Consider the following 16,883-nt stretch of genomic DNA (forward strand, 5'->3'; position numbering starts at 1 on the left):
GTTTCCCGGACAGACACAACTAGTGCCTCCACCAACGCTTCTTGTGCTATGGCGGAGGCAGAAGCGTCCTCCTTACTGTCTGAGGAGACCGTACCTGAGACAACAACCCCAGAAAAGGGACTGCAATGACCAGCTCAGAATCCGTATCTGAGGTATCAGATGACATAGGGGTAGGCGGGGGTCGCTCTTCTTGACCCCCGTCCCTGACAGGCTACCTCCACCCGGGATACCAAAGACTCCAAAACTGCTGATAATGCATCATCACAAGTGGGGTACTGGAGGGTCCTGCGGCCACCCTGAGGGGATCAGGTGGGGATACATGTGTGGCAGGGTTCATGTAACAAGACACTTGCCAGCAAACACAAAAAAATTAATTGCAAGAAAAAAACATCTTTTTTTTTTTTTTAACTTAGTCCCCCAGCGCAGTAGCGCCCCTCAGTCTACCTGCTTGGACCCCTCAGAAAGAGAGAGAGAGAGAGAGAGAGAGAGAGAGAGAGAGAGACCCCAAGGCTCACCTGATGCACAGAAGTTTCTTATCAACTTGCTTCCAGCACTGTCTGTTACAGACAGGAAGTCTTTGGCTTGCTTTCCCTGGGCCAAGGAGGCGGCTCCGCCCCTTTACACGCCTTCCGGCGCCTCCCAATTACTCCACGAGGTGTTCGGTCACCTCAAACATGGCCGCACCCATGCTGGAGACACGAGGCTACGCCAATATGGCGGCCTCGTGCGATCTGCAGGAAAATGGCGGCGGCCTGTGTAGGATAGCGGCGGCTTGCAAGTTAGCAGCGGCCTGCGGGATGTGTGCATTCGGCCTGTGCGGCCTGCGGAAGTGCCTCGGCCTGCGGGAGGTGTCCTCGGCCTGCGGGAGGCTGTGCGGCCTGTGGAAGTGACCGGCTTTCTGGAGGGATAGCGATCTGTGTAAGCCTACAGCACCTGGTATTCCCAGGTGGTCTCCCGTCCAGGTACTAACCAGGCCCGACCCTGCTTAGCTTCCGAGATCAGACGAGATGGGGAGCGTTCAGGGTGATGCCATACCGGAACCAGGCGGGCGCCAACTCCTGACAGAACCCCTCTCCACCGGGGTGGGGGGGGCTGTCGACCAATACGGACGCCGTGACTCTGTTGGTCATTGGCGTCCAGGCGAGACGTTTAACTCGCAGGGTCAGTTCCCGTCCAGTGGGACTATGTCGCGGCCGACCCAGCGTGGAGCTATGGCCTGCACGCGCTCGTAGGCTGAACTGGGGTGACCACTGGATCTCAACATCCAGCCCGTCGCCCAGTTTCAGCGTACTTGCTTGAAGATCTCACAGGAACACTGGAGAAAAAAAGCTGTCTAAAAAAAGTATTTCTAAAAAAATCCTGCCAGGACCGAAGATCCTAGCAAGGAATCTAGGTCCTTACTCCTAACTAGACACAAAAAAACTGATTTGCTGTAGCAGGAAGTGAGAGGATATACCCTCTGGGACTGCCCCTAGGGTGTGGCCAGAACGTTTTCTTTCCTGTCTAGTCTTACTCCTGTAGAGGGCAGTATAACCCGAGTTGATATTAATCAAGGAGGACTACGTCTGTCAATGAGCGACAGAGAAAAACGTATTTGGTTCAGATAGTGTCAAGTGTGTGTGGCGTCAACCAGGTGAGGAGTACAAAGACAAGTGTGTTTTGCCTACAGTTCAAGCATGGTGGTGGGAGTGTCATGGTTTGGGGCTGCGTGAGTGCTGCTGACACTTGGGAGCTACAGTTCATTTTTGTGAACCATGAATGCCAACATGTACTGTGACATACTGAAGAAGAGAATGATCCCCTCCCTTTCGGACACTGGGCCGCAGGGCAGTATTCCAATATGATAACGACCCCAAACACACCTCCAAGACTGCCACTGGACGGACTGGTGACGGACTGGCCAATCATGTCTCCAGACCTAAACCCTATTTAGCATCTGTGGGGCATCCTCAAATGGAAGGTGGAGGAGTGCAAGGTCTCTAACATCCACCAGCTCCATGATATTATCATAGAGGATTGGAAGAGGACTCCAGTGGCAACCTGTGAAACTCTGGTGAACTCCATGCCCAAGAGGGTTAAGGCAGTGCTGGAAAACAATGGTGGCCACACAAAATATTGACACTTTGGGCCCAGTTTGAGCATTTCCACTTAGGGGTGTACTCACTTTTGTTGCTAGCAGTTTAGACATTAATGGCTGTGTGTGGAGTTATTTTGAGGGGACAGCAAATTTACACTGTTATATACAAGCTGTACACTCACTAATTTACATTGTAGCAAAGTGTCATTTCTTCAGTGTTGTCACATTAAAAAAGATATAAAAAAATATTTACAAAAAAATGTGAGGGGTGTACTCACTTTTGTGAGATACTGTATATGGTCAGTACAGCCAAATATCCATAATTTATATGGATTTTCATTCCTTTAAATGCTGGGGTGAACTACAGAGTTTGCCAACAATGCATGTTTATTGCAGCCTGTGTATACTGTTGTGGTAACATGCATTTACAATATGCGTAGCACATAGCATTAGGATCTGTCTGCCTACGCTCATACATTTGCCGGTGTGCGTTAATCCTGTTTTTATGTGCCCAGCTGTATATGAGTTTGCAATTGAAATGACCATTTGGTTTGTTTGCTTTAAATACTTTTCAGATCAGCTGCCAGTATTTACAAAGTGCATTCTGAAATGCCTGATAGCCTCTCCTTTCCTATAAAAAGGATTTGTCTGGCCAGTGCTAAGGATTAGAAGGAATAAACACATTTGACTGCCACCCACTGCTAAATATAGGAAAGGACTGTAAAAAAAAAAAACCTGTAAGAGGTTTGAAATAGGACACTTCCTAAACTAATATTTAATCTATCAATAGTGTTTACAATAGTTGCACTCAGGAAACAGACATACGTAATGAACTGTATGATGAAATACTATATATATATATATATATATATATATTTATTTTTACCCTTCCAGCACAAACCTCTGACACCCACCCTCCTAAATCTCCCCTCCCAGCACATATCCTGGCTCCAAATCACCCCTTCTATCACAAATCCCCCCTCCCAGCACAAATCCTCACCCCTATGTTGATACAGACAGCCGGTGTAAAAAATGCTGGCTGCTGCTGGCGGTAGGAACCTGGGGCACCCAGAGATACAGAAGACTTTGCTTGATCACTGTGTATCACCTAAGGCTAGTCACTTCAGTGGGTATGTTTTTTTTTTTTTTTTAATAAATACATTTAAGCTAGACTTTTTGGCCAAGTCAGGAGACATTTTTTATAGTAGGCCACAGGAAATTGTGTGTATGTCTATTTATTTTTTCTTTATGTGTGAATCACTTTTTTCTATGCTTTTACTTCAGTCCTGCCCTAATGTCTACGGGAGGAGTGGCCACAAGGTTCCATACTCTACTTCTTTGACTCTTCCTTCTGGGAGCACTAACCTACTATCTTGTGGACTAACTTCAACAGGTCCCAGGGGAATGGGGTGCATCTGGCTTTAGCTAGGTAAACCAAGAGTGCCTTGCTCCTATCAGGAGCCCTGTGCCATGGGCGGGGGCCTGGGACTGAGCTCTTTTATTTTGAGAGAAGAATTATTGGCACAACCTGTGAACATTACAGTATGTGTTCATGCATTCATTTTTTTTATTACACTTTGGTGTTCGTTTTTTTAAACACCACATCACAAATTCATTGACAGACATAGTAATTCAGAAACATTTTGGTTATGCTGTCATCTACAGGAGGTTTGTACACTGGAAAACAGAAAAAGCATAGTCCAGCCCCCCGTATAACTTCTCTCCTCTGCTCAGCATGCCTTTATAAAAAAAGCAGTACCAGGGCAAAGTAAAAACTGAGGTGTGGGACCAGTGTTGCACACTGGACTCCAAGAAATAGGTCTTATGGTAAGTACTCAAATCTTATTTTATTTCTTATCAATTTAAGGGACACAGAAATTAGGCTAGGAAGTCCAAATGCAGTTCAAGGAATGGGTGGGCAGAAGCCATTCATAGGTTCATGGAGTTTCACCCACCAGATAACATCAGCGCTCAATCCGTCAGCTGTAAAACTTATAAAATTGAAGGAGATTTTTAAAGGCATTGTAAAGGCAGAAGGTTTTCTTTTTATTAATACATTCTATGCATTAGGATAAGAAAACCTTTTGTGTGTAGTAGCCCCCTTCAGCCCCTCTAATACCTACCTGTGCCCGTCTTTATCCAGCGATGATGCGGGAATGTCTAAGCTGCCTGGGACTCCCATCCTCATTGGCAGAGACAGCAGCGCGATTGGCTTCTGCTGCTGTCAATCAAAATCATTCAGCCAATCTGGAGAGAGGGGGGTGGGGCCGGGTCGTATCTTCATGTCTGAATGGACAACGGGAGCTGTGACTCGGCTCGGGTGCCCCCATAGCAAGCTGCTTTCTTTGGGGGCACTCAATGGGAAGGGGGGCCAGAAGAGCCAAAGAGGGACTCGAGAAGAGGAGGATCCAGGCTGCTCTGTGCAAAACCAACCTCAAAGAGCAGGTGAGTATAACATGTTTGGATTTTTTTTTTGTTTTCTTTTTTAAATGAGACTTCACAATCACTTTAAACAGTTGCCCTAGATGCCCTAGGCTGAGGAAACACTGATAACTATTGTATAGAGGACCAGCTCAAGTTGCAACGTCAACAAGCAATCTGACCTAAAGTCATTAAAAAAAAAAAAAATGTGTAAAGCAAAGAAGGCTACTAAAAAATACACCTTTTCCAGCAGATGTGAAAAAAAGCATCCATTCCCCTAGGATACTAGCAAAACAAGCTGGGTAGAGGAGGGGTTACACAGGGGTTGGCCTACATTTTTTACTGTTTACCAGTCAAAACATCCTGTAAGTGGCACCATAACCTGGCTGTTTCTGAATTCCTCTTATCTCCATGAATGAAGAAGAAAAGAATTTAAAAAAAAGATCCCATCTTCCAAGTCAGCAGATTTTTTGTTGTACACAAACACTAGATTTCCAAGAGACCTTATCCATCTTGGACAACCAGTGTCTCTTCAGCACTATTTTGTGGCCTGGTGGTCAAGCAAAACCATCCTGCTTGCCCTGAACTAAAAGAATGGTATCTGCAGTGTCTGATGAGTGTTACATTTTCCACGAAAAGCTATAATAATGTTAAGAGCCCAATTCAGCTGTAGCTTTATGTACATATCTCACCAGTTTTTCATCCTTTATTCCAGTGCCCTCTGTCCCCGCCGTCCCCTGGCATTCTGCTCTCTCCTAATTACATCACTGGGCACAAACACATTACTGAGATAATAAAATGTGCTAGACAGAAAATCTCTGCCTATTTCTATTACTGTGGTATATAAATAGAAAGGTAAACTGAAACTGAACACACTGTAATCTCTCTAGAAACTAGTGGTGTGTATATATTAGTTTTGTAGGAGGAACTGGCGTTTTGTGTTTAAAAATCCCGGGTGTTAAGTTGGCTGACAATGTATGACTATATTTTACTCTATCATAACTGTCCAGCATGTTTCAACAGAACAAGCAAGATAAATACAAAGACAGACGTTACTGACATTTTCTAGATAAGTGATTTTGTTTGTTCTATTAAAAGAAACTACCATTGTAAAAATCTTTTTAAACTGCTAAATGACGGTATGTCATATTAGTACTTTCCAAAGTATTTGCCTGAAATAGACACACAAAAGTGAAGTCAGAGTCAACTCTAGACTCCTGGTCTGCAGACTTGTATTGGGTCAATACCTGCAATGGCAGTCTGCATTTTGCTACCAATACAAGTTTCCAATAAATGCTATATAATGTGACCTAGTCCAGTAGCTATAACACACTATGCTCCTCATTATCATTTTGGTCTTCCAATTACTCATCTACTGGTATGTAAACCCTAACCGGATAACATTTAATTTCCTAATTCCCCGTGTATCATAAACTCCATGTGACTCCTTTCTGAAAATACCTGTTTCTTTCTTTTCTCATATTTTTTTGCATCTTATGTTTTATGTAAAAAGTGATTCTAGCAGAGGGGTGTTAATTAGGATACCAAAATCTGTTTGCCTATGGGCTCAAGTTATCAAAATGTAATCCCGTAGACAATGATAACCACTTATGAAGTAATGAGGATTTTCAATAAGTTATATATTTTTAAATAATTTATGTATGCCATTTTAAGGGGGTATTAAACCCTTTGATTTGGTGGCTGCCTTTATTTTCTTTTCTTTTTTTATTTTATTTTCACCTGGTGATCTGGCAAGTAGCACACTTCCTGTCTAAAGGTGTCTACGTCCTAGAAGTAGTAAAGCAGACACCTTTGGACAGCAACCCTGTCAGCTTGTGCAGAGGGTATTGTTAGATGCACTAGGAGATTAAGATGGACTTGATTAACAAATTAAAACTCCAGCTAACACTTTTTTAACCTCCCTGGCGGTATTCCCGAGTGTGGCTCGGTTTGGAATTTCAGTACCATTAGCGGTAACCCCCGAGCCACACTCGGGGTACCGCCAGGGAGAAATCGCTGGATCCTGGAAGACGTTACTTACCTTGTCCCTGGGATCCCGCCATGTATTCCGGCAGTGTACGGCGGCCAGATCTTCCGCCTAATGCTGTGTGCCCCGACTTCCGTTCCCTGCGAGCGTAACGTCGCAGGGTGGTGGAACTGGCGGCAAATTCAAAAAGTAAAACACACAAACACACTGATAATTTACTAAATAAAATAAATTGACCTTAGTTTGTCCCCCAGTGCTTTCTACAGTGCCCTTGCCCGCAGTTTTAATGTACATTGTGTTTGCCTATTGTTGTGACTTACATGAGGATCAGATCACATTTAATGACAAATTACTGCAGGGTTCACATACTTTTCCTTGCCACTGTATATATAGTTAATTTGCAAGAACATAAAAAATGGTGTGCATATTTTCCGTTTTTTACTGTCACTTATCACAATGCATTCCTGTAACATTACCTGTTAATCTAGAAGCTCTGATCCTGCATTCACCGATGATGATTTGCAAGTTGTTTCCATGAATCCAACCTTCTTTTTTCCTGTTCAAATTCTTCACTAACCTATTTTCATACAAACACAAACTTTAGCACCATTGTGTGACATTACTTTAAGGTAATTCATCACTCCTGTCTTTTCTGAGATGCTGCAAATAAATGCTGAAACAGACCAAGCAACAGCTGCTGCAGACTAAGATTCACTCAGCAAACATCTGCCTTCATTAGAAGTACACACCCAACTTCTAGAGCATTAGTAAAATGTATGTAGGAGAAAGAAAAAGAGGAATATCATTAAACGGGAACATTGTCTATGGTCTCATTAACCTCAAAAATCACAGTGAGGCTTTCAAGCACCTACAGTCAGAGATTTGAGGAGTATTTATTATTTACTGACTACTGAGGGAGACCTGGAAGGACCAGCAGATCATTTCCAACATTTTGTAAGTTCCAGTGATCTCCATTGTTGCAACATATGTAATCAGGGTCATCAGAAACATCTTCCATGCAGCAATGACATGTGTGAGGTGTAAAGCTGACCATACATGGGTCAAATTCCAAACAAATTTTCTTTCGAAAATCTGAAATTTTATGTGTTTTGTGAACTGATGGTGCCACTATTGATTTCAAAATTCTACCAACCAAGCCTTCAATTTCATTTCATGTTGCTATAGAAAAGAAAACTTGTGGCTGGGAACCTTCTTTTCTTTCCAGGTCACAGCTCGTGCACATTTCTTTTTCAATTTTATTTGTCCTCCAATTTTCCCATCATTTATTAGAAATTCGTTAATTTTTTAAAAATTTCCAACATGCCTGATCACTCAAATTCGATGGCCCAATGAAACTCAGCTATTGCTGCGGCTCACTAATAGTGTGACATTCTTAAGAAAATTCTTAGTTATGATTTTCGTAAGAAAATTCTTTCAGAAATTGACCCATGCTTAATGATCACAACACGATAGATGACATCCCTACATGACTTTCAAAAAAGTCGATATCTGAAAAACATTTTGAATGGGCCCCAGCAGTGCACTGGATGTACTGCTGGGGCAATCACTTCCCTCATGCCTATATAGTATAAGTTTACTTCAAAGCTTATCTAAACCCGCAACATATTATATATTGCAGTTTTACCAGTCCTTAGATGTGACTGCATTAGCCTATTTTTTTTTTTTTTTCAGGCTAAGAACACTTTTAGCAGGTAAAAAAAACAGTTAATTATGCAAGAAATGCAGTGTCTTTCCTCTTATCTTAAAAGAAAGCAGAAATATACAGTATTTATCGAGTAAAATACAACCCCAATCCCAAAAAATATGGAACACTGTGTAAAATCTACATAAAGACAGAATGCAATGATTTGCAAGCCTCATACACCCATATTTTAGTCAAAACAGAAAATAAAAAAAACATATCAAATGTTTAAACTGAGAAAATCATTTTAAGAAAAAATTAAGGTGATTTTGAAGCTGATGGCAGCAAAATGTCTCAAGAAAGTTGGGACAGGTCCATGTTTACAATGATGTAGCATCCCTTCTTCTAAAAACTCTCTGTAAACAACTGGGAAGATCGGTTGCTGGAGTTTTGAGTAATATTGTCCCATTCTTGCCTTGCCTGATATAGGATTCTAACTGCTCAACAGTCCTGGATCTTCATTGTTGTATTTCTCATTTCAAGATGTGCCAAATATTTTCAGTTGGTGAAAGGTCCAGACTGTAGGCAGGCCAGTTAAGCACCCAGACTCTTCTACAACAAAGCTGGGCTGTTATCATAGATTCAGTATGCGGTTTAGAATTGACCTGTTTTCATTTACCTTAATTAGTTGCAAAATGTTCTTCGAGCTCTTCCTTGTTAGTACCACTTACTTTGCCAGCTTTTTGTTGCCCATTCCCAACATTTTTGAGTTGTGTTGCTGCCATCATTTTCAAAAGTGAGCACATATTTAGAGTTGATATTGCAGGATTTCTGTTAAAGTACAGTAAGCGGAAAAAACAAAAAAGTATTTGATCCCCTGCTAATTTTGTATGTTTATTTTAACAGTGAGAGACAGAATAACAACAAAAAAATCCTGAAAATTTTATTTTAAAAAAGTTATAAATTTATTTGCATTTTAGGGAGTGAAATAAGTATTTGACCCCTTTGCAAAACATGACAAAGTACTTGGTGGCAAAACCCTTGTTGGCAATCACAGAGGTCAGACGTTTCTTGTAGTTGGCCACCAGATTTGCACACATCTCAGGAGGGATTTTGTCCCACTCCTTTTTGCAGATCCTCCCCAATTCTTTAAGGTTTCAAGGCTGACATTTGGTAACTTGAACCTTCAGCTCCCTCCACATATTTTCTATGGGATTAAGGTCTGAAGACTGGCTAGGCCACTCCAGGACCTTAATATGCTTCTTCTTGAGCCACTCTTTTGTTGCCTTGGCCGTGTGTTTTGGGTAATTGTCATGCTTGAATACCCATCCACAACCCATTTTCAATGCCCTGGCTGAGGGAAGGAGGTTCCCACCAAAGATTTGCCAGTACATGGTCCCGTCCATCGTGCCTTTTATGCCGTGAAGTTGTCCTGTCCCCTTAGCAGAAAAACACCCCTAAAGCATAATGTTTCCACCTCCATGTTTGACGGTGGGGAGTGTGTTCTTGGGGTCATAGGCAGCATTCCTCCACCTTCAAACACAGCGAGTTGAGTTTATGCCAAAGAGCTAGATTTTGGTCTCATCTGACCACAACACTTTCACCCAGTTCGCCTCTGAATCATTCAGATGTTCGTTAGCAAACTGCAGATGGTACATGTGCTTTCTTGAGCAGGGGGGCCTTGCGGGCACTGCAGGTTTTCAGTCCTTCATGGGGTAGTGGGTTACTAATTGTTTTCTTGATGACTATGGTCCAAGCTGCCTTGAGATCATTGATAAGATTCTCCTGTGTAGTTCTGGGCAGATTCCTCACCGTTCTCATGATAATTGAAACTCCACAAGGTGAGATCTTGCATGGAGCCCCAGACAGAGAGAGATTGACAGTTATTTTGTGTTTCTTCCATTCGCGAATAATCGCACCAACTGTTGTCACCCTCTCACCAAGCTGCTTGGCGTAGGTCTTGTAGCCCATCCCAGCCTTGTGAAGGTCTACAATCTTGTCCTTGACGTCCTTAGACAGATATTTGGTTTTTGGTCTTGGCCATGGTGGAGAGATTTGAATCTGATTGCTTGACTGCTTCTGTGGACAGGTGTCTCTTCAAGAGAGTGTTCCTAACCTCAGCTCTTTATCTGTACTGGTTTTTCTGATTTTTTTTGTTTCTCAATGTTATAATAAACCTACCATTAAAATTATAGACTGATTATTTCTTTGCCAGTGGGCAAAATTACAAAATTAGCACGGGTTTAAATACTTTTTCCCTCACTGTAATTTTTTTATATCTTGTTGGCAACTTTGACCATAGATATTTTTATGATTCTATAAAATCGAGAGAGATTTGTAGATTTACAACTAGGGAATGCTCACTGGCTGCAATTACTATCTTTGAAAGGAGACTATATTAAAAATAATTATCTAAAAGTGATGAAGTGGGAAAAGGTCAGAACCTCTGCTAGGTTTTTATTTCTACCTTTTTTTTTTTTCTTATTTTTTTTTTTAAAGGTACAAAACGCATAGGTAGCTCAATGTCACTACCTATTTTCCTAGCAGAAATTGAATGGTGGAAATTAAGGCAAACAATCCATGCCACAGCTGTTTGTAACACTATTTTATTTGAAACTCAATTAAAGAAATCCACTAAGATTTCCCTCTAGCACACAAACTAGAAATAACCTCCAGCAAGTCAGATGCTTACATTTCTCTCAATCTTTCAAGAAAATCTCTACCAAACATAAAATGCTAAACTAAAACCAAATGTTAGTTGTAGGTACTAGATGCCTTTGGAAATCTTCATTGTATTCCACAGCCTCAAAATCTGGGCAGCTTTAAAATGTAAATTATGACTTCAGCAGAGGAAGCCGAGCTTTATAGCATTCACATTTTTTTGTTGGATAATGAGGCTGCCCACCACAGTGTCAGCCTAGTAGTGCCAACTACAGGAGAAAGGTGGCAGGCAGGCTTAAACTCCTCTTCTTCAAATATAGTCAGAATTTGCTTAAAGTGGTTCCAAAGCCTAAACATTTTTTACCTTAATGCATTCCTTGCATTAAGGTAAAAAATGTTCACAGCATTCTTTCCTCAGCATGTGAGGAAAGGAATGCTGAAAACTGGCAAGTTTGTTTACAAACGCTGTGATTGGCCTTTTGACATGACCTGTGATCAGGTATGCTTGTAGAACACAGCGATCACAGATCGCTTTGTATTTGTGCCCCAGGCGACACGCAAGGGGCATGGTTCTGGGAAGATGTCCATGGATGCCCTCCCCATCTTTTGACTATAGCGCGGTAGGAAACTGGTTAAGCACATCAAATGTTCATTCATTTCATTGGCCAGAATATACATTTATTCTGGCCATTGGAAAGAATGCTAAATCTCTAAATGTGCTTAGCATTTAGGCACATTTACAGGTGTTTAGGTGCATTGAGGGTTTTTTCTGACCAAACACTCCTCTCCTGAACACACAAGTGGTGGGCTTTTTTCTACCTTGAAATGCTCCTTTCTACATGGACACATAGGCAAACATAGAGGGTATTTAGAAGCAAAAAAAAAACTTGAATTTGGCGTTTTTTGACATCCAGTGTGCATGAGCCCTAATCCTTCCTATAACCCGAATCCTCATAAAAACCATCTCTAATGTAACCTTACCCCCCTCTTTTCAAACCCACCTCCCCAGCACAGAGATCATCTGTGCTAAAGACTAATACTTTTTTGTGCCAAGAAATACCAATGGAAATCTCAGCACCGTGATCTATTGTTTTGGGTCAATAGATTGCTGGTTTATGCTGTTGTTGTCCCTGAGCCTACTGCAGACTTCTCTGCACATATTTAAGAATGAGAGAAACCAACACATATTTTTATGAATAGAAACAGCATTTCACCCAGTAGCAGATGTAGGAAGGTTGATTAGTCTAGCTGCCAAATACCTTATTAGAGTCCCCCTGTGCGGCCTAAAAGGCATTGTTCACTCTATTATATATTACCATTTTTTATATGATATACAGTATATCATATACATTATTATATACTGTATTTATTCCTTTATAGGACAGTATGGAACTATATTGAAATACTCTGTTACCACATTTTTGTACTGTTTGCTACAATCCCTTTGAATGTAAAAAAAAAAATTGACACCAAAGCTTCTTTGAAAACACAGTAATGAAAACATAGCATTAGTTAACAATCTTACCATTTTCCCTCAGCATCCTCCTGCAATACTTGGATAACATCCCCATTTCTCACCAGTACATCATCAGATCCCCTCTTCTTGCAGTCAGCCAGTGCTTTATATCTGCCAGGAGACTGTAAAACCACCATTACTGAATATTGCAGCACAAACAATCTGGAGAAACCAGTGATCCCAACTAATTAATAATTTATCTTTTTGCAGGACACTCTTGTCTACTCTCTTTCACAAATAAATTCTTCTAGGAACTTCTGGCTGTACAACACTGAGCCTAATCAGATTATTCATGTAGCTGTTATTTTAATGCCCCCTGTGGTTCTCCACAGGGGTGATGCAATGATGCCGCCTGTTACTACTGGCTCAACCAGCAGTGTCCAAACACAGCAGCTGGAACAGCACAGGCTTCTAGAACAGGACTAGAGTGTTCACATTACCGCTACATTACATTCCTATATAACAGGGTATTTAGCTAAAAATTTAAGAAGAATAAAGAGTATAGGTTCTCCAAGAGCAGATTAGGGGACACGATTACTCTGGTGCTTGTAGTTCTGCTTTAACTGAATCTAGAATTCCCCCAGATTGTCCTTGTTCACATATCCTAGACCAGGGACAAGGGAATTCACTTGTCTTTTTCTGATAGCATTTTTGGAGCTATGGTACTTACTTGTGACAAACCTTCATATATTTAGCATGATATGGGACATTAGATAAAACAGTGTTCAAGCAAAACATGCATATGTCTCAAATGCTGAATGTCTCTTCGGTGCCTTACTTGTTAATTAAACCCATCACAGTCCCAAATGAGAAAGTATTAAACTCTATTACTGTAAACCAGCAGCTATGTTGGCAGCATTCCTCATAATAATAATAAAATCAATTTACTAACCAACTGCACTGTGTCCTCCTCTTCTGTGTCAGAACAAGCGCATGAGCTTGACCAGCCTTCAAGTCCTTCACAGATCTCTAAAGACTGGGACATTCCAGTCCAACCTGGACAAAAGTTTGAAATGTTTTAAGAAAAGTGCATGCACTAAAAGGTCACACTTACTAAAGACTGACGCGTTTGATTGTTAACAAGATAGTGAGCAATAAATGTAGAAGTGGACTACACTACTGGCACAGTGGTTGTAATTACAATATAGTGCTAACATGGTTGTGAGTGGGAATACTTATGGGCCATACACACTATAAGATTTTCTGAAGACTTTTTCCTTTAGACTTACCAAAACCATATAATATGAGGTCAAACCTAAACACTTTCAATTTGTATGCAATCTGGCAGGCCCTTGCACTACATAGAAAAGGTAAATCTGAAGGAAAAGTCTTCAGAAAATCTTATAGTGTGTATGGCCCTTTAGACTGTGGGAAACTCTCAAGTAGTGAAATAGCACACATTTAAAGTATAGATTTAATTTCTTGTTGCCCATTATGCATATAAAATGGGGGACTCACCGCATCACCCCCCATGAGATAGCCCTGTACATAAAACCAGGTCATCCCCATAACAGTCTACTGCCATCTCTTTGGACTGGAACTGTTGTAATTGGTGTCAGACTACCCATTGCATCCCTTTAAAACCCAATTTCACAGGCCCTCTTGCTTTTTAAAAGCAGATAAAATACATGTAAAGATATTTACTACCTTACTCAACCACGGAATCTGTGTAATTTATTTGTGTGCTGTTTTAAAGGGATAAGGTGGCAACCCATTCACTAAGGTATGGCACTGTGTGTAATAATGGCGATAGTTGATTATATGCCTCCATAATAAAAAAGGGCATTAGTGATGTAGTGATGTCAAACTCCAACAAAGGGGTCAGTAAAATGTTGTTTTTACAGTTAAAAAACAAAAATTAAAAAAAAAACATGCAGCTTTACATACGAGTATAAAAAAACATTCCTAAATGTTAAATGCTTTTCTCCAAACCTCTGTCACCAATTTTCACAATTTAAAAAAAAAAAAAATAGATTTTTGTCTTACTGTAAAATCCATTTCTCTGATGTTCATTGATGGACACAGCTCTTCATATTCTTGACTGTAGGGTTATACTGCCCCCTACAGGAGTAGGACACTAGGCAGAGAAAAAGCTTGACCACGCCTAAGGGGCAGTCCCTGGGGCTATACTCCCACTTCCTGCTATAGTTATTCAGTTTTATAACAAGCAGTATCAGAAGGAAAAAACCCAACTCCATAGAGCTGTGTCCGTCAATGAACATCAGAGAAATGGATTTTACGGTAAAAATCACATTTTCTCTTTCGTTCATTGACGGACACAGCTCTTCATCTTCTTGACCATAGGGACATCCCAAAGCAGTGTCAAATATGAGGTGTGGGAACAGCGGGAAAAAAAAACTTCCCCAAGGCTAAACATAGCCAACCAGGTAACTTGGAGCTCAATTGTCAACAACTAGAGCTCACCTGAAAAAAACACCCTCAAAGAGGACAAGTCCTCTAAACAGCAGCCTGCAAAACTTTGCGGCCAAAAGAAGCATCCACAGATGCCAACACATCCATTTTATAAAACTTTGTGAATGTGTGTGCAGTCAACCAGGTAGGCGCCTGCAAACTTGCATCACTGAAGCCTGATGATGGAAGGCCCAGGAGGCACTAAGTGCCCAAGTAGAGTGCACCTTGACAGGGAAAGGAGAAACCTGACCTTTAATAGAATAAGCCTTAACCACAGGCTGTCAGATCCATCTGGAAATGGTCGCAGCAGAAGCAGCCAGCCCCTTGCGAGGTTCATCCATGAGGACAAATAGTGAGTCTGATTTCCTAAAAGACTCCATAGCTGCCAGATACAGCCTTATTGCCCAAACCACATCCAGAGAGTGCAAGGCAACTTCCTTAGGATGCTTAGGCTTGGGACACAGGGAGGGCAGCACAATGGGTTCATTCAGATGAAAGTCAGAGATGACCTTCGGAAGGAACCATGGACATGGACGCAGAACCACCTTACCCCTGTGAACCAGGTAAGGTGAACGACAAGACAACGCCGCTAGTTCAGACACCCTGCACACCAAAAGTAAGTAATGTCCACCACAAAGGCCACCTTCTGAGACTGTAAAAAGAAAGAAATGCCAGGACCAGAGATCCCAGCAAGGAACTAAGTCCTTACTCTTGACTAGGCAGAAAAAAACTGAATAACTATAGCAGGAAGTAGGAGTATACCCCCTGGGACTGCCCTATAGGCATGTTCAAGCTTTTTCTCTGCCAAGTATCCTCCTCCTGTAGGGGGCAGTATAACCCTACGGTCAAGAATATGAAGAGCTGTGTCCGTCAATGAACGAAAGAGAAATAGGTAGATGGTTTCCAATGGACAGAGGCAGAGACACAGTATGGCTGCCACTGGAAATAGCCAGAGATATGGTATTGTTCCCATTGGGAATGGGCAGAGACACAGTATGGTTCCCACTGGGAATGGGCAGGGACACAGTACAGTTTCCACTGGGAATGGCCACAGACACAATATGGTTCCTACTGGGCATAGGTAGAGACATAGTTTGATTCCCTCTGGGAATGAGCAGAGACACGGTATGGTTCTAGCTCAGATAGGTTTATACACAAAATGGTTCTAATGAACATGGGCAGAGAAACAGTATGGTTCCCACTGGAAAGGGGCAGAGACACAGTATGGCTCCCACTGGGAATGGGCAGAGACACAATATGGTCCTCAATGGGGATGGCCAGATACATAGTATGATTCCCACTGGGAATAGGCAGGGCACAATATGCTTTGCACTGGGAATGGGCTGAAACACAGTACTGTTCACATAGGGGATGGGAAAAGACACAGTATGGTTACCACTATAAAAACACATTATAGTTTCTAAAGAACATAGGCAAAGACACAGCATTGCCCCCCTAGGCATGGGCACAGACACAGTAAGGTTACCACTAGGGACGAGCAAAAGTATGGTTCCCACTGGGTATGGGTAGAGGCATGATATGGTTACCACTGAGATGGGAAGAGACCCAGTATGGTTCTCACCTAAGACAGACAGAAACATAGTATGGTTTCTAATGAATATGGACAGTGGACAGTGAAACAGTATAGTTCCTACTGGGGATTGGCAAAGACACAGTATGGCTGCCACTGGAAATAGCCAAAGATATGGTATTGCTCCCATTGGGAATGGGCAGAGACACAGTATGGTTCCCACTGGGAATGGGAAAATACACAGTATGGTTTCCACTGGGAATGGGAAAAGACACAGCATGGTTCCTACTGGAAATGGGAAAAGACACAGTATGGTTCCCGCTAGCTCAAATGGCCTTCATGCAGTACAGGCACAGCCAACTAATATTCTATATACTGTGGCCTTATTAGAAGATATCAACATGTCCACTATAGTCTTCATTTACTGGAAATTCAAAATTAAGGTTTTGAATGGGAGTGATACATACCTTTGTGTGGTTTATGCTGAGGTGATACATTTAGGCTCTCCAGTGTAACAGTACTGTTATTCTCAGAGTCATTTTCCTCAGAACTTACTGACAGCCTCTGTAGTCTTCTTAAAAGACAAAAAAAAGATAAATGCAGTTTAAAACAGAATTGGCAAGGGGCTATACAAAT

At 41.7% G+C, this 16,883-nt stretch overlaps 1 protein-coding gene across 3 annotated transcripts in view; it reads right to left on the reverse strand.

Annotated features, from left to right (window-relative positions):
- The window catches only part of MCF2 (MCF.2 cell line derived transforming sequence), a 225,212-nt gene that overhangs the window by 7,514 nt on the left and 200,815 nt on the right, over positions 1 to 16,883 (reverse strand). For 2 of the 3 annotated variants that reach the window (XM_082262979.1, XM_082262981.1), the window contains 4 exons: positions 16,715 to 16,821; positions 13,197 to 13,300; positions 12,314 to 12,426; positions 6,962 to 7,062 (listed from right to left, as the gene is read on the reverse strand). In XM_082262979.1, the coding sequence (XP_082119105.1) occupies positions 6,962 to 7,062; positions 12,314 to 12,426; positions 13,197 to 13,300; positions 16,715 to 16,821 (425 nt within the window). The remainder of the gene's footprint in view (positions 1 to 6,961; positions 7,063 to 12,313; positions 12,427 to 13,196; positions 13,301 to 16,714; positions 16,822 to 16,883) is intronic. The other variant, XM_082262980.1, reaches the window with a different exon arrangement.

The sequence above is a fragment of the Pelophylax lessonae genome (genome assembly GCF_965119305.1).
Source record: "Pelophylax lessonae genome assembly, chromosome: 7".
Classification (NCBI taxonomy): domain Eukaryota; kingdom Metazoa; phylum Chordata; class Amphibia; order Anura; family Ranidae; genus Pelophylax; species Pelophylax lessonae.